Below are 26,835 nucleotides of genomic sequence, written 5' to 3'. Positions count from 1 at the left end.
TGCTGGAGTTGGAGGGTTATAGGGAGCAGAACTAAGGCTTATTCAAGTGTTGGAGGTTGAGGGATGATCTTATAGAGGTTTAGAAAATCATGAGGGTCATGGATAGGATGATAGGCGAGGTCTTTTTCTTGGAATAGGGGAGTCCAAAACTAGAGGGCATAGGTTTAGGCGAGAGGGAAAGATATAAAAGGGACCTAAGGGGCAACCTTTTCACTCGGAAGGTGGTGCGTGAATGGAGTGAGCTACCTGAGGAAGTGGTGCGAACTGGTACAATTACAACATTTGAAAAGCATCTGGCTGGATACATGACTCATCAGGGTTTGAGGGATATGGGGCAAATGGCACTAGATTAATTTCAGCTATCTGGTTAGCATGGAAAAGTTGGACTTAAGGGTCTATTCCCGTGCTGTACAACTCTATGCTTCTACTTGATTGCAATGGAATTAAAGTAGATCCTGATCAATGTCCACACATTCACGGTTCCATTGGGAATGGAAATACTGTCCAACCTTCTTCTCTTTGCAGGTACACGGAAGCCATTCTTGTACTCTTACTGCTTCCCTTGGCTGACATCAGCAAATTTTTTTGGCTGCGGTTCCAAATTGGTAATGTCTTGGACTGTATAATGCACTAAATTGTCAGGACTAGCTCAGCCATCAGAAAGGCATTCCACAAGCAATTTTATTCTATTTCCTTTTGTGTACAAGGCTAGTGCAGATGTAACATTCTCTCATTAAAAATACCAGGTCTCGTAAGGCTGCTGGCATCTGTGAAAAAATCCATGACAAATCACCAGAAATGGCAAAAACTTATGCGAGGGTAGGGAGCAAGCATCCTGTTAGTGGCCAGATCATTTTTCCCTGGCATCTTGTTACCATTCGACAGTGTGTGCTTGTTTAATATGCTTAAATATTGGACCCTGCCTGCCAACCAAAACGTACTCATTGCAGACAGCATTGTTACATATAGTAGTAACCGTATTTTTGTCAGTGTCAAAATAGGCTCTTTGCCTATAATTATTTTTCGAACTTCAGAAAATTAGTGACCATCTTATACCAAACCATTATTTAAAAGTATTTGTATCGAGATCTAAAATTTGCTTCCAGCCAAATTATCGTGGATCAAAAATTAAATCAGATGTCTTGGGGAGCAGGGATGAGTGGAAAATGTCATCTGGTGGAACGGTGAAAAGGAAAGTAATTGCAGGATTTACTTAGTTTCTCATCTTTTAAGGATTGGTTGCTTTGTTTTCCATGACACAGTTGGATTTCTGATTTGTTCTTTCTCTGATTAAGTTTTCACTGACCAGAGTTTGAAACTGGTATCTATGCATAAAAGTCATGTCATAAAAGTGCAGCAATTGTGCATAAATCTAATATTTGTTTAGGTTCTGGATGATGTGTGAGCTCAGACGGTCGACTGGAACTCTAACTTATTATTGCTTAAAGTGACTTTTTTTATTTGGAGTTCTAGACTATCAGGTAGTGGGAATCCAGGAGCACAGTGATAGCATGCATTGTCACAGGCTTTTGAGAACCTTACGAGTTAAGTTCTTTTCCATAGGGCACTTATTCTGTGTTTTCACGCATTAAGGAAGTTAAATTGTGAAGTGGACGATTCAAAGGGTGCTTCAAAACTGCATTTTTTCTTTCTGAAACCAAAGCCCAGACAAATTTCTTCTCTGCCAAAGGAAAATTTTATTCAAAGCAGCACTACTACAAAATGGAAAAGGACAAGCATTTGTAAATACAAAACTTTACCCAATATCTGGCAGATACAACAGAACTCAGAATTCATTTATGGGGAATTTATCATCTATGGTAGTTCTACCACTATTTCAAATTAACTTTGGTAGACACTGAAATACATTTTGAGGGGGAAAACACCAGTAAGAGCTGGTGAAGTTTTCAGAGTTAGAATCTCACTTTCCCCATTCCAGTTAATACCGCTTTTTAAACATTGCAAATTTAAAAGGCTTTATGTTATAACTTTCAAGTTGAGTAGTTAATGAAAAACCCTGACCTTCACAATTGCTTCAGCAAGTCTCTACTTTCTGATATGACTCAATTACAGTTCACATGTTACATTTGAGCTGTAGTACTTCCACATAAACTACAAACACTACCATCAAATAAAGTAGGTTTGGCTAGTAGAATTTTTTAGTTCCTTGTTTCGCTCTTTTTCCATTCCCAAAACACAATTTGGAAGGACAGTGAACAATTTCTGAATACCTACCCTGTCCCACATCAGCAGGAAGCATGGGATAACAGGATTACAGATTTGTCCTCTCCTTGAAACAGACTACCCATCACACTGAAAATGCCTAGTTGGCAACTGAATTAATGGAACTAATTAAGTGTGAAAATAATTTTATTTGCAATTCTGGGACTTTGTGTTTTACTGAGTTTAATCATAATACTGCACTAATCCACATCATTTCAGGTCCAACATGATTAATGAGAATGCTTAGCAAAGTAGTAATAAGTAAAAAACAATTTAAACTATTTTATTTGTAAATCACTTCAAATTGTATGATCTGTGATACAATATATTTTAATTTTCTTCCATTTGTCCAGGTAACTTTAAAAGAAAAGGCAATACGTAACATTTTTCACACGTACTTGTTAAAAAAAGATTTATAACCTTGATCAGATCACTTCAGTCTAATTGCCAGGGAGAGGGTTAAGTTGTTCTTCTACAATTGCTGGTAATTGATTGAAAAATAGCAAGATACTGTAGGCTGGCAGCAACTTATTTGTCTGGCAAGAGGATGATAACAACTTTGATGGTGAGTATATAGTCCTGCTATTAGTAGGCAATATTCTGGGATGCAGAAGTCGGGTACTGCATCAAAGGAGGGGAAGAAGTCAAAATTAGTTAAATCCAGACCACTCTATCGCATCATATGGAGCCAGTTCAGCAAAGCACTGACACATATCCAACTGAGCTAGGAAATAAGTAAAAGGGTGAGAAATGAATAAATTTTGTAATTTCAACAGTGAACACAAGCTACGCATTTCTTTATGACTAATGTATACTCTATCAATTAGTTACATCTTTTCCTTTTAAAATTACAACTAGAAGCTAATGCCAGAAAAAGGGGTCTGAAACATATACTGAGTAGTGTGCTCTGCAGTGATTTTTTTTTCTTAAAAAAACACTTCAGAATTTTTAAATAAATCAAATACAATTAAATATAGTGAACCCTGCAAAATACAGTTCTGATCCAACCATTTCATTGTACCATTTGTTCCTATTATATAGGAGTACTAGTTCAAACAACTTGGAACCAAGTTTCCACAATTAGGTGAATCAGGCATGTGCTTCAGCAGAAGTTAAGGTGTAATTTAGTTTATAGCATATTATAACACTACAGAAACAGGCTGATCAGCCAGACTCTCATTGGATGCAGTGTGCTCATCTGCTCCTGAAAGATGCATGAAGAGATCTCCAAGTTCTGCTACTTCATCTTCAGCTGTACTTTGAGGAATATCCCTGTGCTCCCGCTCTTCAATAAAATCCCACAGTCTTACTGAGTGAAGGAACTGCAGGTTAAATAAACAAAAATCAGTATAATTGTGCACTGCATTTTTCTGGAAACTGTTTTAGAATGTATAATTGCACACAATTTATAAGCTTTGTTTATTAAGCAGATGTTCAGGTTTCCTTTTCCAACAGGGATTCATATAATTACTGTGCTTGTGAACATAAACATTGTACTGATGCTTCAGCTAATAACTACTTCATTGATATAGATTGAAATTAAATTTGAAGTAATGAATAATGTTAAAAAAGCCTTGAGATCTGTACGCACTTAGAAGCAAATGGACTCATTCACAACGACAGCATGGTTTTGTTCCGGGGAGGTCATGCCTCACTAACTTGATCAAGTCTTTTGAGGAGATGACAAAGTTGTTTGATGAGGGAAAAGCGGTTAATGTTTTCTACATGTACTCCAGTAAAGCCTTCAACAAGGTGGAAGACTGGTGGAAATTTGAAGTCACATGGTATCTGGAGTAACCTGGCATTTTGGACTCAGAACTGGCTTAGTCACAGGAGACAGAGAGTAGCAGTGGAAGAATGTTTTTCAGAATGGAAGGCTGTGACTAGTGGTGTTCCACAGGGATCAGTACTGGGACCTCTGCTGTTTGTGATCTAAATAAATGACTTGGAGGAAAACATAGCTGGTTTAATTAGTAAATTTGCACATGATGCAAAGATTGGTGGATTTGCAGATAGTGAGGAGGTTTGTCAGAGGATACAGCAGGATATAGATCAGTTGGAGGTTTGGGCAGAAAAATGGAAGATGTGGGGTGATGCATTTTGGAGCGTTAAGTACAGGTGGAATTTAGACAGTGAATGGCAGAACCCTTAGGAGTATTGATATGCAGATGGATCTGGCTGTGCAGGTTCACAGATCACTGAAAGTGGCAGTGCAGGTAGATAAGATAGTTTAAAAAAACTTGTGTCATGCTTGCCTTCATTGGAAGGGGCATTGAGTATAAGGATAGGCAAGTTATGCTGCAGCGTTATAGAACTTTAGTTAGGCCATACTTGGAATATTGCGTACAGTTCTGGTCACCACACTACCAGAAGGATGGGGATGCTTTAGAGAGGTTAACCAGTATGTTGCCTGGTATGGGGGATTTTAGCTATGCAAGAAGGTTGGATAGATTGGGATTGTTTTCACTGGAATGCAGGATGTTGAGGTGCAACCTAATAGAAGTTGATAAGATTTAAAAGAAATGTGCTTCACATCAGAAGGTAGTGAGTACCTGGAACACATTACCAGGGTGGAGGTGGAAACAGACACAATATCAGCGTTCAAGAAGCACCAGGATGAATACGTGAATAGGAAGGGAATGGAGGGATACGGATCCTGTAAGTGAAGACAGTTTTAGCATGCAGGGCAAAATGTGGCGGCACAGGCTTGGAGGGCCAAAGGGCATGTTCCGGTGCTGTATTGTTCTTTGTTGAGTCTGGTCCTTTCAGAATTAAAGCAAGGGCAATTGTAACTTAATGTTGATTATGGACAAATGTAACAGGTTTTTATGATAACGTGAACATTAAATTCTAAAACAATATGTAGATGAAGCTACAAAGCAGGGCCACTGTACAATTTAAGACTTCAAATCAATTTAAAAATACCATTAACAATTTGATATATTTTTTGTTTCAGTGGATGGTCACTTATAAAAGTCAAATTTAACTGAATCTTAAAAAGTAAATATATCCAAATTTGCACCAGTGTTCTTAACTGGGTAGCCCATGTTAACTATCACCAGTGTTGATACAGTAGCTGGATGTAGGTTTGCTCGCTGAGTTTCGGAGAACCAACTGGAACTCTATCAACAATCATATTGACTTGGATCCCATTTACCACCCCCGAGAAAATGAATAGGAAATGTCATCACCATAGGAAATGATGTCACCACAAGAAATGACATCACCAACCCTAGGAAACTCAAACATACAAATATAAAGCAGTGCTTCATTTGGAGGCTTACTGAGGATGTTACCTAATACGGTGACGAAACGTCTGAAAACAAACCATCGTCTAGAACCCTGATAATGGTTCACCAGCTGATGCTTTTCAAAATCATGAGAAGTACTGATAAAATTGGCCAAGACAACAACATGCAGTTAAATATTTGGAACTTTGATTATTTACCCTCACATTGCCTTCTGAACTGAGCTGTTTCCTTGGCTGCTCAGGTACTGCCAATGTTCCATCAGGGTAAGCGTGAAGGTAAAGGCACTTTCCACCAAATGGACAGGACCCTTTCCCTTTGTCAAAGTATTTACAAGCCTTCTTGCTGTAAAATAACAATAGAAAAACAAAAGAGGAAGATGCATTTAATTCACAATTCTTGCTGTATTTGATTGGATAAAACGATCTGCATTTTATCCATCTACATTTTCAAAAGTTCCAGACAAGCCAGGTACAAAGCTGAAAACATGGAACTGTCAATTATTCTACCATTGTTAGCTATTTTGTATTTCCGATCCCATTTTTTTACTTACTGGTGAGTCTTAAAATTACAACACCTCAATCTTTTTCATACAAACGTGAATTTATAATCATGTAGCTGCATTACAGTAAATTTTCCTTCTCCTGCAGAGGTTTGAAGGAATGGGCAGAGCAGTGGCAGATGGAGTTCAACTCTGATAAGTGAGAGGTAATGATTTCAGGGAGGTCAAACAATATAAGTGAATATACTGAGAGGGGTAGATGAAGTGAGAGATCTTGGCATGCAAGTGCACGTTCCTAAAGACAGCAGTATAGGTGATAAGTTTGTAAAGAAGGCATATGAAATTCTCTCTTCCATTGGCAAAGATATATAGTAGGGATATAATGACGAACTTTATATAAAGTGCTGATGAGACCACAACTGGAATATTCTGTGCAATTCTGGCCACCACATTACAGGAAGGACATAACTGGTCTGCAGGGAGTGCAGAGAGATTTACTAGAATGTTGCCAGGCTGCAGAATTGTAGCTACGAACAGAGATTGGAGAGGTTGGAATTGGTTTCCTTGGAACAGAAAAGGTTAAGGGGTGACATGATTGAAGTATACAAAATTGTGAAGAGTTGATATTCCTCTTAAGACTATAAGACAAAGTCAAAAAAACACAGATTCAAGCTAGGTGGCAGAAGGATTAGAGAAGATGTGAGAAATAGGTTTTCCATGCAGAGGGTGGTGGATGTTTCGCTGCCTGAGTAGTGGCAGAGACCCTAAACTCTTTCAAAACATACCTGGATCTGCACCTTAAGTGCTGTAAGCTGCAGGAAGGTGGGAGTAGAAAGGGCACCTGGGTGTCTCTTGGTCAGCATGGAGAAGATAGGTCAAATGACCCCCTTCCGTGCTGCATCATTTCTACTTTCTATGGTTTCTATTGCACTAGGTGGTATAACAGGTAGTGTCAGTTATAGTGAATTTGACGCATGTGTGTACTGGAAAAGAGAAGGATTTGGAAAAGTGAATCCAATACAAATCCATGAAACTATATCAAGAACATAAGTTGAAAAGCTGATGACTCTGAAAGCTGTGACGGAAAGCAAGTTACTAATATTAAAAGCCATTTTTTAAAAATAGCAGCTCCTATTTCACTCCAAGTGGTGTATATTCTTAGAACATGATGTGGTATGTGAGCAGAGATAAGATGTGTATGCCAAAGATAAAAACATGTAATGCAAACACACAAGCATTTGGTTCCTCCCAGCATCTTGCTAACTAAAGCAATGTTTCATAGCTATTGCAAAAAATTAGTAGTTATAGAAACACGGAGACAACTTGTTATAACTTAGACTTTGAAAAATGACCTATAAAGTATGGCAAAAAGCCCCCAAAATTTCATGTTAAAAACAGCCCCTTAATTTGACCGTGTTAAGAGCAGAACATTCATTTAGCTATAAAACAAAAACAGAAATTGTTGGAGAAACTCAGCAAGTCTGGCAGCATCTGGGGGAAGAAGACAGAGTAATATTTCAAGTCCAGTCACTCTTCATCAGAACTGTTAGTAGCCTCGTGACATTTATTCTGAAACCAAAGTGATGGATGGGGAAGTGTGCAGATAGGTAGCGACAAAGCTCAGAAAGTGAGAGATATGAAAAGGCAAGGTCAACAAGGAGCTGGCAGGCCAGAACAAAGGAGAAGCTGAATATTGATAATAAGTGCCAAGGGTGAGAAAATGGGTCAGCTGTGCTGAATGCAACTCATATGATGTGATAATAGGCCCAGGAGCACATGAAAATAGGTGACATGACTTAAAGCAATCCATGTCATAACAGGGCCAGGTGTGGAATAGGTAACAAACAAACAAGGAAGGAATCAGGCTATAAAGTTATTGAGCTCGATGTTGAGTCTTAAAAGCTGTAAAGCGGAAAATGAGATGTTTTCCTTCACACTTGTCCACTGAATTATCATTTCCCAACTTAAATACCCCTTAAAGTAGAAGCTTGTGCCTAAAATCTTTGTTACCAGTGTGCACATTATGCCAAATTCTGAAACTTTTTTTTGCTACATGCGTTATATTATAAAGATGCATATTCAAGTTTATTTATAGGGCCTTTTCAGGAATACAGTACACACACCATATAAGGTAATTATTCATGTTGGTCAGAATATATTCTCCTAAAAGAAGAAAAGCAGATGTATACTCAAAACAGAAAAACAATTTGGAAAAAAATAACACTTGCAGTACCTTACTGTAAGCTCACTTATTGAAGTTAATCATACTTTATGTATTGAGATTAAAAGTTACATTTAGCCTTTAGGGGAAAAACAGAAAGATTGTAGTGCAGCCTTTTGTCTGAGTTTATATTATAGACTTTGCTGACCTATGGACAAATACAAAATGACATTTTATAAATCTAATTATATAATCATAGGATACAGGCAGAATATTCACCTTTTAAATTCCCATAACTGCATTCACAACAGTTCTGCAAATTACATTTAAGTTGTGTGCTGGCTGAAAGAGTCAATGCCTTCACAAGGGAAGGGAGAAAAGTAGTTAGAAATTTTCAACTTTTGGGTCCATCTCCTTCAGTTGAAAAATCAAAGTGCAATAAAGTTGTATTGGTATTGGGAGGTCATGACCTACAGGAGTTGGGAAATCATGTTGAGGCTGTACAGAACATTGGTTAGGCCACTTTTGAAAAACTGCGTTCAGTTCTAGGTTTCCCTGCTATAGGAAAGATGCTGTGAAACTTGAAAAGAAATTCTTTCAAAAGAAATTTAGCAGCTTGGAGAAGTGAGATTGCTTTGGATTTCTGACATACTAAATTTCTGCTTACTCCATTTGACAAGAGATTATGTTCAGCTAGAGTATCATCTAGGCCTGAGACCAGTGAAGTGCCACAAGGATCGGTGCTGGGTTCACTACGTTTTGTCATTATATATGAATAATTTGGATATGACCATAGGAGGCATAGTTAGTCAGTTTGCAGATGACACCAACATTGGAGGTGTAGTGGACAGCGAAGATGGTTACCTCAGATTACAATGGGATCTTGATGGGCCAATGGGCTGACGAGTGGCAGATGGAGTTTAATTTAGATAAATGCGAGGTGCTGCATTTTGGGGAAAGCCAATCTTAGCAGGACTTATACACTTAATGATAAGGTCCTGGGGAGTGTTGCTGAACAGAGACCTTGGAGTGCAGGTTCATAGCTCCTTGAAAGTAGAGTCGCAGGTAGATAGGATAGTGAAGACGATATTTGGTATGCTTTCCTTTATTGGTCAGAGTATTGAGTACAGGAGTTGGGAAGTCATGTTGCGGCTGTACAGGACATTGGTTAGGCCACTGTTGAAATATTGTGTGCAATTCTGGTCTCCTTCCTATCGAATGTTTGTTGTAAAACTTGAAAGGGTTCAGGAAAGATTTACAAGGATGTTGCCATGGTGGGAGGATTTGAGCTATAGGGAGAGGCTGAAATAGGCTGAGGCTGTTTTCATTTGAGTGTCAAAGGCTATAGGGTGACCTTATAGGGGTTTATAAATCATGAGGGGCATGGATAGGATAAATAGATAAAGTCTTTCCCTGGGATGGGAGAGTCCAGAAGTAGAGATCACTTGATCACTTGAATGCCTTTTGATGCTGAAGTGCTTATAATTTAATCATTTTCGTACAAATCATGGCTGCCACACAACCAGTGAAAAATACTGACTGAAACAGAACTTACTTTTGATTAACTTATGAAGCACCTTCACTATGATCTTATTATGCTCTTGCTGAATAATCTTCAACAGTGGAAATTCAACACCCATCTACAAGGCAAGGATACCTTACCTCATTCCCTGCTTGAATGCTTCAATAAGCTGGTCCTTCTCTTCTTTATCCTCCACCCAATAAGCACTAGGGATTACAAATTCAGAAACCACTCGACACTCAGGACATGACCTAAAGCAGCAATTGTTGGTAAATAGAGATTTTTAAATAGAATATTAGCATGTGCAAGATAGCAAATACATTATAACCCAAATGATCTAAATGAAGAATTGAAGGAATTAGCAAATTTGTTATATGGATAAATACATATGGCACAAGATTTGAGCACAGTATGAATTGAGGAACAATGTTCCATTCTTGAAATCTGGGGATGTCAAACATCATCTGAATGTATCACCCTTCACTATGAGACTGCATTAGTTGCATACAAACTCCAATATATTTGTTAAACCCAAATTCCCTTCCACAAAATTTTGCTGACTTTTCTCGATTAACTGTTTTGTTTTAAAATAAAGTGCCCAGCTACAGTCTCTTTCCAAACAATATGAACACCTTCTCTCTGTCAGATGCCGAGTCCCCCAATAGTTCTTCCCGACAAAATAACTTCCCTACAAAATAATGGAAGTATGACCCTACAGTTTTGAAGGTGCCCTGAACAAAACGCCCCATCAAAAACCCAAAACACTCTCCTTTTGAAAAACAGGGGTGGATTGACAATGAGAGAGAGATTGCCACTGAAATCTAGCCCAAAATTTAGGATTCTCTACATGTACAGTAATAAAGTGTCAAAACACACTGTAGCCATTATTCTCTAAACAGCAAGAGCACAAGATTCTCAGCATTAATCAGTTGAACAATGTGCAATGAGCACACTACTTTAGATTTAAAGCAACTCTGCATATCATCGATTTCATAGAACCTTTTGCTCACCTAATTGAATACGTTGAAAACATGGCTGCTTTTTTTTCCTTCGCATCCCGAAGCACTGGAGGTAAAAGTAACATTCCAACTGATATGTAATCAAACCAGATTACTTCTAGTGCTGATCTCTGACTGTCAGATATAGCCAGTATTGAATTGCATTAGGTCAAAGGGTTGGATTGGGAAGAATTTCATCAACATAGTTTAAAGCCTTCACTGGATTGTAGCATGTCAAATGCAATTTTTAAGGAAAGGAAATGTCATTAGTCCCATTCTTCCCAAATCAATGGATCCAATATTAAGACTACCTAGCAGTTTGTAGCACTGTTTACGCAGTATAGAGCAAACCTCAACTTGTCCATGCTTTCTCAGATAGGACGACAGAGATTGGAATCTCTCACACAAATAATGTCTCAACAAATCAGCCTTTTTCCATACCATTTATCATTAAAAAATCCATAAGATAAAAATCTATGACATACGTTTGGATTGAAAAAATTTTATTAAAATAAATTAACAGATTTTCCTGTAGCAAACAAACTATTTTTACACACATTTATGTGCAGTGCTAGTCAAAGGCTTCATTAATTGCTATAATAAATCAAACCAGTCCAGCATAAGGAGGAATGGTCCCCATATAGTTATTGATTCTCCCAGGGTGACCCATTCCTTTGTCTGTCCAACTGTTGCTCTCTCTCTCTCTCTCTGGGCTCCATCCGAACCTACGCACTGCCCTCACCACCACCCCCACCCTCACAAAATGCAATAACCTTCGCACGTTCAAGCAGGTGCTTCACTGTCAACTATCTCCATACCGTACCGACACCTCGTAGAACGCCACATTAAAACTGCTGGCCAATTGTTTCATTAACCATAAAAATGACTATGATGTGCATATCAATAAAAATAATTGCACTCACTTGATTATTTTATTTTCAAACTGCTTCGCACATCTCCACTGTCTAATGCAGGACAGACAATATGGGTGAATACAGTCGGAAAGAATTCCAAATCTTCTCTCAGATGGTATTACTTTATCATAGACTATTTCCATACAAATGTTACAGACTTTATCTTGACTCTTTTGCACAGCAAAGGCTGTTTCCATGTCATGCTCAAATGCCACAAGGCACATCTGAATGAAATAGTAAGGTAACAGTCAGCATTTATGGGACATACTGAATAAATTTACCTACCTGATAGACTTAACACCACCCATCTTGTGATAGACAAATGGGGCTTTCTACATATTGATAAACGTTCCAACTAATTCCTGCTTACTTAAGGTTAATTTACTTGTAGTAAAACGTGAATAAAGCAACAGGGGCCAACGTGTGGTGTTGGAAAAGCACAGCAGGTCAGGCAGCATCCAAGGAGCAGGAGAATCGACATTTTGGGCATAAGCAAGAATGAGGCTTGTGAGACGGGGGCTGAGATAAATGGGAGGGGGGTGGGGCTGGGGTGGAGGTAGCTGAGAATGCAATAGGTAGATGAAGGTGAGGGAGAAGGTGATAGGTCAGAGAGGAGGGTAGAGTGGATAGATGGGAAAGGTGATGGACAGGTCAGGAGGGTGGTGCTGAGTTGGGGGCTTGGGACTGGGATAATGTGGGGGGAAGGCAAATGAGGAAACTGTTGAAATCCACATTGATCCTGTGTGGCTGAATAAAGCAACAACAAACAGAAACAGGAATGAATAGAATGTCAGGACCTTTAGTGTTAGTTGGGCAACTAGATGAATGTCAAGTCCAGCATGCAAACAAATAATTCCACACAATTTTAGGTGTCAGCCTCAGCTCACTAACAGTACTTCCTGGGGTGGTGGTGGAATGATAATAATAACAGAGGTTGCCAGAAAAGCTCAGCAGGTCCAGCAGCATCTGTGAAGAGAAATCATTTTGGGTCCAGTTCTGAGGAAAGATCACCGGACCAAAAACATCAACTTCACAGATGCTGTCAGACCTGCTGAGCTCTTCCAGCAACCTGTTTTTGTTTCTGGTTGACAGCATCCACAGTTCTTTTAGTTTTTATTGGTGTACTGGTTATTTCATTGAACTAATACTCCAGAACTGTAGGCCAAAGCTCTAGGGAGATGGCAAAAGTTGAATTCAATAAAAAAAACTGAAATAAGAACAACCAGATTTCAGAAGTTCTTCATTAGGTATAAAATGCTTTAGGGATTGCAGGAATAGGAAGATAGGAGCAGATGAATATGTGGCTGGGGTGCTGGCGCAGGACATTTTTAGATCATTGGAATCTCTTCTGGGGGAGAAGTGACTTGTTTAAGGAGGATTAATTGCATTTGAATTGGAAGGGGATTAATATAATTACAGGCAGATTCGCTAGAGCTGCTTGAGAGGATTAAACTGTTGGGTGGGGGGTGGTGGGAGTGGTGAGACCCAGGGATACAGTGAGGAAACAAAGCAGTCGGAGACTGATGCAGTTGGGAAAAGGAGAAAGTTTAGCATTAGGAGTAAAGCAGGGAACAAGGTTGGACTTATAAATTAAATTGCATTTATTTCAACGCAAGATGCCTAACAGGTAAGGCAGATGAACTCAGGGCAGAGTTGAGAATATGGGACTGAGATGTCATAGAAATTACAGAGCCGTGGCTCAGGGATGGACAGGACTAGCAGCTTAATGTTCCAGGGTATAAATGCTATCAGAAGGATAGAAATGGGAGCGAGAGAGGAGGGGGAGTGGTGTTTTTGATTAAGGATAACATTACTGCTGTGCTTAGGGAGGATATTCCTAAGAATATGCCCAGGGAAGCTATTTGGGTGGAACTGAGAAATAAGAATGTGATGATCACCTTAATGGAAATGGTAATATAAACCCCTGAATAGTCAGTGGGAAATTGAGAAACAAATTTGTAAGGAGGTCTCAGTTATCTGTAAGAATAATAGGTGGTTATGGAAGGAGATTTTAATTTGCCAAACATAGACTGGGACTGCCACAGCGTTAAGGACTTGGATGGAGTGGAATTTGCACAAGAAAATTTTCTGATTCAGTGTGTGGTTGTACCTACTGGAGAAGGTGCAAAACTTGACCTACTCTTGGGAAATAAGGCAGGGCAGGTGACTAAGGTATCAGTGGGACAATGACCATAATTATATTACTTTTAAAATAGTGATAAAAATGATAGACCGGATCTCAAAGTTAAAATTTAAATTGGAGGAAGGCCAACTTTGACAGTATTAGGCAAGAACTTACAAAAGTTGATTGGGTGCGGATGTTCGCAAGTAAAAGGCTGGAAAATGGGAAGCATTCAAAAATAAGATAACAGGAGTTCAGAGACAGTATGTTTCTGTTAGGGTGAAGGGCAAGGATGGATGACAAGAGAAATTGAAGTTTTAGTCAAAAAAAGGAAAGCAGTAGGAGTATACTTAAGAGGGAAATCAGGAGGGCAAAAAAGGGACATGAAATAGCTTTGGCAAATACAGTTAAGGAGAATCCAAAAGGATTCTACTAATGCATTAAGGACAAAAGGGTAACTAGGGAGAGAATAGGGCCCTTAAAGATCAGCAAGGCCCCATATGTGTGGAACTACAGGAGATAGGGGGAGATATTAAATGAGTATTTTGCATCAGTGTTTACAGTGAAGGAGGATATGGAAGATAGGAAACATGGGGAAATTATTAGCGACCTCTTGAACAATGTCCAAATTATTGAGGAAGTGGTGCTGAATGTCTTAAAACTCATAAATGTGGATAAATAAAAAGGTGGACCTGTTCAGCTATGCCCGATAACTCTGTGGGATGGGAGGGAAGAGATAGCTGGGCCCCTTACTGAGATATTTGTATTATAATAGCCACAGGTGAGGTGCTGGAAGACTGGAGGTTGGCTATAATGGTGCACTATTTCAGAAAGGTGGTAACAAAAAGCCAGGGAACTATAGGCTGGTGAGCCTGACATCAGTGGTGGGCAAGTTGCTAGAAGGAATCCTGAGGGATAGAATTTACATGTCTTTGAAAAGGCAAGGACTGATTAGGAATAGTCAACATGGCTTTGTGTGTAGGAAATCAAGTCTCACAAATTTGATTGAATTTTTTTGAAGTAACAAAGAGGATTGTTGAGGGCAGGGCGGTGGGCATGATCTATATCGACTTCAGTAAGGCGTTCAAGAAGGTTCCTCATGATAGACCTTTTAGCAAGGTCAGATCACATGAAATACATGGAGAACTAGCTCAAAGATAGAAAACAGAGGGTGGTGGATGGAGGGTTGCTTTTCAGATTAGAAGCCCGTGACCAATGGTGCGCCACAAGGATCTGTGCTGAGTTCAGATCCTTTATGTCATTTATGTAAATGATTTGAGTGTGAATATAAATGATATGGTTAGTAAGTTCGCAGTGAAAACTGGAAGTGTAGTGGACAGCAAAATAGGTTATCTCACAGTATAATGGGGTCTTGATCAGATTGCCCAATGGGCTGAGGAGTGGTGGATGGAGTTTACTTTAGATAAATGTGAGGTGCTGCATTTTGGAAAGGCAAATTAGGGCAGGACTTACACACATAATTGTAAGGTCCTGAGGAGTGGTGCAAAACAAAGAGACGTTGGAGTGCAGGTTCATAGTTCCTTGAACTTGAAGTAGGTAGGATAGTGAAGGCATTTGGTATGCTTGCCTTTATTTGTCAGCGCATTGAGTATAGGAGTTGCGAGGTCATGTTGCGACTGTACAGGACATTGGTTTGGTCACTTTTGGAGTATTGTGTGCAATTCTGGTCTCCCTACTATAGAAACTTCAGGTTGTGAAACTTGAAAGGGTCCAGAACAGATTTATTAAGATGTTGCCAAGGTTGGAGGGTTTGAGCTACAGGGAGAGGCTAAATAGGCTGGTGCTATTTTCCCTGGAGCATCGGAGGCTGAGAGGGTGACCTTATAGATATTTATAAAATCATGAGGGGCATGGATAGGATAAATAGACAAGGTCTTTTCCCTGGGTTAGGGGAGTCCAAAACTAGAGGGCATAGGTTTAAGGTGAGAGGGGAAAGATTTTCATGTAGAGACTGGTGTGTGTTTGGAATGAGCTGCCAAAGGAAGTGGTCAAGGCTGGTACGATTACAGCATTTGAAAAGGTATCTGCATGGGTATATGAATAGGAAGGGTTTAGAGGGATATGGGCCAAATGCTGGCCAATGGGACTAAATGTATGTAGGATAACTGGTCAGCATGGACGTCGGACTGAAGGGTATGTTTCTATGCTGTACATCTCTATGACTCTATGTTGAAAGTTCATGAAAGGTGTGATATGAATGCAGGTATTTTCTTTCCAGAAAGCATCAGAGCTCTTGTGGATTTGTTTGCAGCTATGCTACTGCATAACCATTTAGATCTCAAATTTTGATAGAGAGAATAACACAGGAAATGTGCACTAAACATGACACTTTATATATAATGCATATCAGATGCACCATTTTTGTACTAATTAGAAAAAGAGAACACGTAGTAAAGAATATAGTGAAGTGAAAATAAAAAAAACACTGAAAATCAATAATTCTGAGAAAAGGGAGGTTTGAGTTTTAAAAGTATTGTCATCTTGCATTTCATTCAGCACACAGCACTATTTTACAAAAGAATTAATGCTTTAGGATGGAATTTCAATAATCTTATAGCATGACAAAGATTAAAGATTAAAATACTTGGAGCTTGAATAATCTTATATCATGATAAAGATTAAAATATTTTCAGTTAGCATAATTCAACTTTAAGTTGGCAATAACTAGAGCAACAAAAATACAAGTTATGATTAAAATAGTTTTGACGTACTGATTGGTACATTACTTTGCACCACACTTGCCTGCTCATGTGCTCTTCGTTGCTCAAGGTCAGTAGGATGAAGTACTTGCAGTCCACAAACTTCACACACATCCCCATGAAGGTATAAACAGCTGTCACCATAATGACATTCGCCAACTGAGGCAAAAGGACACAGCTGCTGTGCAGAATTATTGCTGCATACTGACGCTGAAACATCTAGTCCACTGCGAACTGCATCCAAGTAAGAGGGGGGCTTCACTGGAATATCCTCATAAGCAAATTTTGCTGGTTCAGAGAAATGCGATGCAGTCTTTGTTGAGTTGCAGTATGATGGTGGAAAAGGAAACAATTTAGATTTTTCTGCTGCACGGTTGCAAAGGTCTAGAGAGAAGAATAAGTTCAAACAAGATTGCAGCATGAGATGTATTTAAAAGTTACGCAATCATGCTTAGTAGATGTTAATGAATGCACAAATGGTCACTTCCTTTAAACTTTCCTTCCAAAATCTCTAACTGAGCTTATAAACATTCAAAAATGTGTAAAACCAAGTCATTTTAGGCATACTTAAATGGAATTATGCTGAGATACTGATTAAACATGCTCAAACGACAGAGGAGATAACACCTGAATGAGCAGGCATTCCAGGGATTGAAAAGTGAGACAAAATAAAAATTTAGAGGCAAAAAAATTATATTGTATGAGTGAATTGAATGCAAGTAACATTCAGTTTAAGTTATGATTTATGTATGGTTCATAAACAAAGAAATTCATAATGCATGGCACAGTTGGAAGGAATACAAGAGTGAGGTCCAGCATAGACTATCTGCATGTCATTTAAGAAACCAAGGCTGCAGTACAGGTTAACAAATTATAAACAAATAAAAATAATTTTTCTACTTCATAAATAGCAAAGTAAATAGAATTGAAAAAGAAACTGTTTCGCCTTGTGCTGACAAGATGGTTCTACTCAGCTTGTTCTTTGGAGCAAAAGTAAAATGATACCAAAAATTGATTATAGCAAATCTGTTCCTTGGATCTTATGTATTTTTTAAAATCGACAATGGCTCATCGGCATTCTTAGTCAGCGTTTAAAAGAAATCTGTTAAACTATTTCATTCCTGTTTCAAGGTTGGTTAGACAATAATTACTGTAATGATAATTAATGGGAACAATTATTAGCGCTGCTCCAATTGAACTTATCTTGTGAATAAAATCAGTTCTATGCAGTTCAAAAATACTTTTATACCTTGCTTTCACAAAAACTGCATATTTAAAATTTGGTCCCAGCTAATTAAATACAATGAGTTACATCATGTATCATCATGTTCATGGCACTTTTGTTTCTACAGCAGCAGTGGACCGCAAAGTTCTTAAATGAAATAAAACAAGGAAAACTCCAAGCTAATTTTTCTCTGCACTGGTATTCCCTTCAGACATTAGAGTGTGTTCTTTCTTGATGGACATTAAGGTCTGCTCATAAAAGTAAGTTACTGTATGGTCCGAAGAGGTGCATTCTCAGTATGAAAATAGTCAATGTAACATATGATTATTGATTTTTATCTTATTTTTGTAAGATCAAAATAATATTTTAACAAAAGATGACAAATTAAAAAGCTTGTACTCCATTTACTTAAAAATACTGTTCAGGCTCTAGCTCACTCTAGTGGGTGAAAACAAGATTTGCAATGAAAAAAATCATCCTGGTTACTCCTGGATTTATCAGCAAAACTAGAATTGGTAGAGATTTCAAAGACAAACAAGTCTTAGTAAAATAACTTTTGCTTTATACGCGCATACCTTAAAACGCATAATAAAATTTACACTATGAATTGAATTCTCTCAGCAAAGTTACCCTATCTTACACTTAAAGTGATTATCAGTTGGTACTTCCAATTAACAGAGACTTAATAATAAACAAACATCATCCATGGTACATGAAAACAGTTCAGTGCAAATGTAGAACCATTTTAATAAAATTAAAGTCATGCCAATCAGGCCAGAAGCGTAGATAATGTAATTTTTGAGTGATACTAAATAAAAACCCAAAGAACTGTGAATGTTGTAAATCAGAACCAAAAACAGAAATTGCTGGAAGAGCTCAGCGGGTCTGGCAGCATCAGTGAACAGAAATCAGAGCTAACATTTCGGGTCTGGTGACCTTTCTTCAGAATTGGAGGTGTAAGTCCAGCTCAGGACTAAATAGAACACAAACTACACACCAGTCCAAGACAGCAGCAAGCTAAAGGAATAGAATCAATTGAGAGTGGTTGGAATCCATGGTAATCTTTGAGCTTCCAATGTTAAATGAATAATATTTCACCTCACCTGAGTTTCAGATAAGCTATTTGACAAACAAAGAAAGTGGACAGGTTGAGAAATAGTTGGTAGACATTGTGCTTCCAGAGAATGTCACTGAAAACCAGAAGTGCAAATATGGTCAAAGTTGAAGGTTTCAGAAAACTTCAAAAAATTATTGCAGCTGAGGAGTTTATAAAATCATGAGGGGCATGGTTATGGTAAATAGATAAGATCTTTTCCCTGGAGTGGGGGAGTCCAAAACACAGGTTTAGGGTGAGAGGGGAAATATTTAAAAGGGACCTAAGGGGCAACATTTTCACACAGAGGATGGTGCATGTATGGAATGAGCTGCTAGAGAAAGTGGTGGAGGCTGGTACAATTACAACATTTAAAAGGTATCTGGACAGGTACACGAATAGGAAGAGTTTAGAGAGATATGGGACAAGTGCTGGCAAATGGGACTAGATTAATTTAGGATATCTGGTTTGCATGGATGAGTTGGACTAAAGGGTTTATTTCAGTGCTGTACATCTCTATGCCTCTATGACTGTTTCATGAAAGAACATGTACCAAAGATGGAACAGAGGGAATGGAGGTTAAGGAGTGATTGATGTCACAGGCTCTCTGCAACTTCTTAGACTTCACTAGATGTGCCAAAAGCAGCAAAAGAGACATCTCAGTATGGTTTTGATTAGCAACATATTTCAAAACTAAGTGGATCAAGAAACGTATGAGCAAAATGGGCACATCATTAATACAAAGTCCTTTCTTGAACCCACCTCGATCTTTTAGTTCAAGTGTTTTCTTTTTACATCTTCCAGATTCAGTAACCTTGACGGGTACAGTTGGTTCTGCAGTGACAGGTTCTGCAACTGCATCATAAGCAACAGGTGTGCAGGTGACTCTCGAGATTACTGGTCCCACTGCTCGAGATCCAGGAAGTCTCACATGGTCATACCTTGTCAATACAAATAGAATGCAGTTAGATAAACAAACATCAACACTATCATTACAGAATGAGGCATACTAGTAAACTGCACACGTTAGTAACTCAAGTATAAACATGACCCACTTACATAGGAAGAAATTTTTACCTTGCAGGCAAAAAACGAGAGAGGTAGGTTGTCAGTTGAGAACTGTAACAAGAGGCCCAGTGAATTTTACTTGTTGGGTTTTTGTTTATATATTGTTCCGTTACCTGCCTGAATTGGATTTTTAGAGACAGCTCATTGGCTTAGGATTTGCAAAGTTTGGCAGCCCTGAAACCACTGGCTAGTTGGGTTGGGGTTGTGAAGAGTACTTTTTAAATTGGAGGAAGAATAAAACCCACATAACAGCAAGAAAAGGCAAAGGATAAACTATAGAGGCCTTTTTTATTCCTACTCGAACAGTTAAATGGATTGCAAAGAACTGGGAAAATTAAGTGGTTAAAGCACTAATGCATTTAAGACTTGCCATCTGTTACACCATTTGTAACATTTTCAGGTATTTCACAACACCACTCCTTTGCAGTAGTTTAAAAATACATTACATTTCCATAAATATTTCCAGGCTCTACCTTTAGCTATGTCATTTCATTGGAGCACACAGATTCTACTTTAACTGGTCACTTGTACCTAACTTCAGCAGCCACAGGAGGTAATGGAGACAGGCATGAGTTTTATACTTGGGTTCCATGTGTGGTCAACAGTTTATTTTAGAAGGCAGTACTGGTTTACAGCTGACAGCTGACCAGCAGCAAACTCAGCTCCTACTCCCTAAAGCAAACAAATACCACAAGCCTTTCACTGAAAACAAAAAAAGCTCAGAAAGTCAAGAAACATGCGTTGTTCTAGGCACAAAGTCTTACACAACTGAGATTTTAAATGTTGTTAAAACATCTCAAAAATTGAGAAAAAAGTCAAAAGGTTAAAAGTTAAGTTTTAACACATGGCCTCCAACACCTAATAGGACAAAGGCAACAGATATGTAGGAACACAACCACTTAAAAGTCCTTCTTCAAGCTACACATGATCATAGAATCCTTACAGTGTGGAAACAGGACACATCAAATCCACACCAACCCTCTAAAGAGCATCCCATCCTGACGAACCCCTACCCTATCCCTATAATCCTGCATTTCTCATGGCTAATCCACGTAGCTTGCATGCCCCTGGACACTTTGGCCAATCCACCTAACCTGCACGTCTTTATGTGATGTTAAAGAGTTAACTTGCTCTGCTGACCTGCAGGAGACTAGATGCCCTGAGACTAGAGTGGGATGCCTCTGACTTCCAGATAGATTATAATAAATTACATTATCATCTCCTAATACTCAGAGCCATTTCCTTGCTATTCAGAGCTACTTTCATTGTCATCTCCTATCATTTACATTTTCATCCCCTATTCAAAAATCAATAAGAACATTACAATTGGAATTTGACTACTCCCCTATAGTTACAAAAATACAATTCATACCAGATCTGCCCATCAAGGGATGATTTGCATTACATTGTTTCTGGAGATGATGTGGTCACTGCATTGTGTCTTAAGTGGCATGTAATTGTGAGGGAGTAGCTGGGGGGTTGTCTTGAGTGGCATGTGACTGGGGGTTGTCTTCTGAGCATTACTAACTGTGATGTAAAGACTTTGTATAAAGGAAGGACTGTTTCCTTTGTTCAAAGAGCTTCCCTAGCCACAGTTCGCAAGCATGGCAAAGAGTATTCAGGGTTTCTCCAAAGCTTGTATTGTACTGTGCTTAAGGAGAAAGTGAGGTCTGCAGATGCTGGAGATCAAAGTTGAAACTTTATTGCTGGAACAGCACAGCAGGTCAGGCAGCATCCAGGGAACAGGAGATTCGACGTTTCGGGCACAGGCCCTTCTTCAGGAAACTTGTTTGTACTGTGCTTAATAAAAGTTGGCACATAGCAGTTGCATTAAGTGAGTAAGGATCTCAGGAAAAACAACTTAACATTTGGACTGTGAGAGAAAACTGAAGCACCCCAATGAAACCCACACAGACACAGGGAGAATGCACAAACTCCACATCCTTGGAGCTGTGAGACAACAGTGCTAACCACTGAGCCACCATGATGTCCTTCTATCCTCTACATCAAAATTCTCTTAATACTCTCTCCCTGAACCATATGCACCACAAGCCTTCAAGAAGGCTATCATTATTTTAAGGGGAATTAGGTTGGGCACCAGTTCAGGTTTTGCCAATACACAACATCACATAAACAAGGCAGAAATAAATCGGCTTAAATCCACAGAAGCACAAGCAGACATTTAGGCAATGTATTCAAATTTAAGCAATAACTGATGGAGGTAGTTGTGCCAGGAACAAAACAAAAAGTACAAAGTATTTGTGCTCCCAGGAAAACACGAATGGCTCTCTTCGAATTTACAATGGCAATCTAATATGCTTGTTGCTCATTGAGTCTTAAAATCGTATAACCGAACAATTCACTTCCCAAAATAATTTAGTGGTAGTACAGTAATAGTTGAAGATAACAAAATTATTAATCCTACCTGCAGTGGTCTCCATAGGCACACTGTCCTTTCTGGTAGAACTTACAGATGGTAGATGGCTTGCTCGTGGACAAATCATGGGAAAACATACATCGGCTCCCTTCACGGCAGACCCCATGCATAAAATACCTGAACAGAATTATTTAACAGGGTTTAGACCAATTTACATCAATTAACAGTATAAGCACACAGAACCACAGTTGAAATATCAAATGGGTTACTCATCATTACTTATAGAATTATCTGCAAAGGAGCACATGAAACAAACATGCAAGTAAAAGTCTGTACAAATGATGGATGATGCCATTACTACATTCATCACTGGGGTGAATTTATATTTTACAAAAACAATCATACACATGTAAACAAATGTTATAGAGGCCTGTTCCAACTCAGGTGATTTAAATTTCTGGTTTTAAATTTAGAAAACGTTAAATTTTAACATGTTGCTCAAATTTTTCACTTATTGATCTCCAAGCATATTGCACTATGAAGGTTTGGATCTTCGATGTTAACTCTCCACCAAATAGCATGCAGTGTTATGCAGTTGGAATTTTATGAATCCATGCCAGTTACAAACTGCTACAGAAATGTTAGTTAGGGTGGCCATTGTTGTGAACCGTAGGTCAACTGCTAAACTTAAGAACCAACAAGTGAAAATGTACAAGCTGGAAGATTTGCCATGAAATATAAAGGTTGAGCGTGACCTAATAGGGCTTTTCAGTTATGGAAAGTGTTGATGGAGCTTACATCGCAACAATATTTCCAAGTTCAGTGAAAAGCAAAACTAGAGACCCATCAATGTAACAGACTGTCAAATACAAAATTAAGGAGAAATGCTTTCACTCACAGTGCAAGGATGTATATCTCACTACTGCAGGGAGCAAATGAAGCATGTAATATCTTTCAATTTTAAGGGGAGACAAGCCAAACACATGAGGCAAAAGGGAGTAGACTTTTTTAATGTTGACAGAAGTTAGGTGAGGAAAGATGGAGTTTCTGTTGTGGATCATAAGTGTCATCATGGACTGGGTGCATCAAATGACCTGATGTTTGGCTGTATATTCACTACAATTCACAACATAAAACTTTGGTAAAAGGGGAACTGTGATTCTGGTCATGGCATTAATCAACTCTAGCCTCCCCACTACTCTTGACCCACTCTTGACCCCTATCGGACCAACAGATCCACGTCAGATGCCATATCACTTGCCCTTCACTCCTGCCTAGGTGCCCTTAGGGCAGCACGGTGGCTCTGTGGATAGCACTGCTGCCTCACAGCGCCAGGGATCCGGGTTCAATTCACACCTCGGGCAACCGCGTGTGTGGAGTTTGCACATTCTTCCAGTGTCTGCGTGGGTTTCCTCCGGGTGCTCCAGTTTCCTCCCACAGTCCAAAGATGTGCAAGTTAGATGAATTGGCCATGCTAAATTGCCCGTAGGTGTTAGGTGGATTAGTCAGGGGTAAATATAGGGGGGGGTGGGTTTCTCTTTGGAGGATCGGTGTGGACTTGTTGGGCCAAAGGGCCTGTATGCACACTGTAGGTAAGATAATATAATCTAATCTAATCTTGACATCAAGACCAGCTACGTAAGAATCCTACTCATTGACTACAGTTCAGCCTTCAACACTATTATCCCCTTGAGACTGATTACTAAACTTAGTGATCTCGGACTAAGCCCCACTCTCTGCAACTGGATCCTCAGTTTCCTGACCCACAGGCCACAATCAGTGAAGATTGGGGACAATATTTCATCCTCACTAACACTCAACACAGGAGCCCCCTACTGTACTCACGGTATACCCATGACTGTGTCACCAAATACCAGACTAATGCCATTTACAAGTTCGCTGATGACACCACCATAGTCAGTCGAATCTCAGACGGTGACGAAACAGACTACAGACGGGAGATGGAATACCTGGAAAAATGGTGCACTGAAAACAACCTAGCTCTCAATGCCAGCAAAACCAAGGAACTCATTATTGATTTTCGGCGGGATGTTACTCATGTCCCCTTACATATTAGCAGCACAGAGGTGGACTGAGTGTAGAGTGTCAAGTTCCTGGGAGTGGTCATCCTTAACACACTTTCTTGAACACTTCATGTGGATGCACTGGTTACAAGGGCCCAACAAAGTCTCTTCTTCCTCAGGCACCTGAGGAAATTTGGCATGATGGCGGATACCCTTGCCAACTTTTATAGGTGTGCCATTGAGAGCATTCTGTCTGGATTTATCACTACCTGGTATGGCAACTGTACCATTCAAGATCGGAGATGGTTCCAGCGAGTAGTGAACTCAGCCCAGACAATCACAAAGGCCAACCTCCCATCTATGGAATTCATCTACCAGGCCCGCTGTCAAGGTAAGGCGGCTGGCTTTTTTAAAGATCCATCCCACTGGCAATGTTTTTCTACAACCTCCACCATTGGGGAAGAGGTACAGAAGCCTGGACACACGCAGCAGGTTTCGTAACAGTTTCTACCCTAGTATTTTTATAATACTGAATGAACTCACAAACTCATAACATTTGCTGATACCTGTGCTTTCATTTTTGCAGCTGTTTAACTATTATTTACTATCTATGCTACTTAAGTATGCGATCTGCCTTTATTGCTCGTAAGACAAAGCTTTTCACTGTGCCTCGGCACACGTGACAGTAAATTCAATTCAAGTACAAAAGTATGATGCACATTTAACTCTTGATCTTCAGGGTTGACTTTTAAACACAATGAGAACAACAGACTCCTCAACAAAGAATTTACTTAAGAGGTGTGGCACAAAGCTTGTTCTAAGGAGTGGTTTTTAAGGTCAACCTTTAATAAAAAGAAGTGGATTCGAGAGAGTTTAAGGATAATTCTAGATCACTGGCAGCTGAAAGCACATACAGCAATGATGTGACAAAGAAAGGGGTGATCCTTCATGAGTTTCATAAGAATGATGGGCAAGCCAAAATACATATACAGGAGGACATAGCCATCAAAATTTTGCAAGGGCTGAGACAGAGAGAATTATAGAATCCCTGGTGTGGAAACAGGCCCTTCAGCCCAAGTCCACACTAGCCCTCTGAAGAGTATCCCATCAAACCCATTCCTCTACCCTGCTACTCTACATTTACCCCTGACTAATGCACCTAACCTATATATCCATGAACACTGTGGCCAATTCACCTAACCTGCACATCTATGGACTGTTGAAGGAAACTGGAACACCCAGAGGAAACCCACATAGACAGTCACCCAAGGCTGGAATCGAACCCGAGTCCCCGGCGCTGAGAGGATAGTTACTGGAAGTCTGCTTAGAAAAGCCCTGGAATTGTGGTGATCAAGTTTGCAAAGCTGAATAGGCTGTGGCTGTTTTCCTGGAGCGTCAGAGGCTAACAGGTGACCTTAGAGGTTTATAGAATCATGTTTTGGAGATGCCGGTGTTGGACTGGGGTGTACAAAGTTAAAAATCACACAACACCAGGTTATAATCCAACAGGTTTAATTGGAAGCACACTAGCTTTCGGAGTGCCTCTCCTTCATCAGGTTGTTGGCAGGAGGGCCATAGATAAGGTAAATAGACAAAGTTTTTCCCCTGGTTTGAGGGAGTCCAGAACAAGAGGGCATAGGTTTAGGTTGAGAGGAGAAAGATATAACAGGGACCTAAGGGGCAATGTTTTCACGCAGAGGGCACGTATAGAACGAGTTAACAGAGAAAGTAATGGAGACTGGTACAATTGCAGCATTTAAAAGGCAACTGGCTATGACTCTATGGTTTGGTATTTGAATAGGAAGGGTTTGGAGGGATGTGGGATGAGTGGGGGAGATTGGGAGACAGAAGTAGGAAGAAAATGGGGGGGGGGGGGGGGGCGGGGGATGATGATGAAATGAAGGCCTAGCACTTAGTTGCAACTCTCCTGACCCTGGGTAACCCCATGGGCAGAGAGGGGAGCCACCAGTTCCGCTGTTTAAATCACATTGCTGCCACTCGGCCAGCAGTCCTCCCCAAGCATGATTGAAGAGACTCAGTACCTGCACGTCACCTGTTTAGTACTCATCATCCCGCCGCCAATCCTACATCCTCTTCGTTATCCCCACCCTCCTGCCCACCATCAGTTTCCTGTCCGTCCGTCTAAGAGCACGTACCCAACACAAAGGTTCCGGGGCTCGGTCGCTGCCATTGGAGGGGCGCCCCGCCGCCTTCCTGTTTGTTCCGTAACCCGGAAGTTACGGTGGTTAAACGTCATGCGCATGCGCCAGTAGTCCTGTGTTGAGCTTGGACTTCAGTCCGTGTGTGTGTGTGTGAGAGCAGTTGGATCGTGGACAATAACAACAAGCTGTATTTGTGTAGCATTCTTATCGCAATGAAAAGAGCATTATAAAGTGAAACATAGTGATACGATTTTTCTATTTTTATTACAAACCAATATTTTTAAATTGGCTTGAGTGGATTATTAAGTGTTATATATCCAATGCCCACCGGTTGCAGAGGGTTTCAAGTGTACAGCTTTTAAAAATGCCTTTTTCTTAATTTATTTCTGTTTGAAATGAAGATGCAGTTTGTAACATTTTTCAAGTTAATTATGAAGAAAACACAACAAAAATACCAATCAAATCAATTAGTAGCA

At 39.6% G+C, this 26,835-nt stretch overlaps 1 protein-coding gene across 3 annotated transcripts in view; it reads right to left on the bottom strand.

Annotated features, from left to right (window-relative positions):
* Positions 1-1,673: 1,673 nt before the first annotated feature.
* The window catches only part of mkrn2 (makorin, ring finger protein, 2), a 29,020-nt gene continuing 3,858 nt past the window's right edge, over positions 1,674-26,835 (bottom strand). The window contains exons 1-8 of one of the 3 annotated variants that reach the window (XM_043707968.2): positions 26,354-26,392; positions 22,222-22,350; positions 19,491-19,669; positions 16,454-16,794; positions 11,578-11,792; positions 9,797-9,907; positions 5,672-5,816; positions 1,674-3,545 (exon numbers count right to left, since the gene is read on the bottom strand). In XM_043707968.2, the coding sequence (XP_043563903.1) occupies positions 3,363-3,545; positions 5,672-5,816; positions 9,797-9,907; positions 11,578-11,792; positions 16,454-16,794; positions 19,491-19,669; positions 22,222-22,350; positions 26,354-26,388 (1,338 nt within the window). In that variant the 5' untranslated portion in view covers positions 26,389-26,392 and the 3' untranslated portion in view covers positions 1,674-3,362. The other 2 variants (XM_043707969.2, XM_087994254.1) reach the window with 2 other exon arrangements.

The sequence above is a fragment of the Chiloscyllium plagiosum genome, unplaced genomic scaffold (genome assembly GCF_037043375.1).
Source record: "Chiloscyllium plagiosum isolate Xiang-an unplaced genomic scaffold, Cpla_swu_hap1 HiC_scaffold_14, whole genome shotgun sequence".
NCBI lineage: Eukaryota > Metazoa > Chordata > Chondrichthyes > Orectolobiformes > Hemiscylliidae > Chiloscyllium > Chiloscyllium plagiosum.
This window is presented reverse-complemented; position numbering and strand designations above follow the sequence as displayed.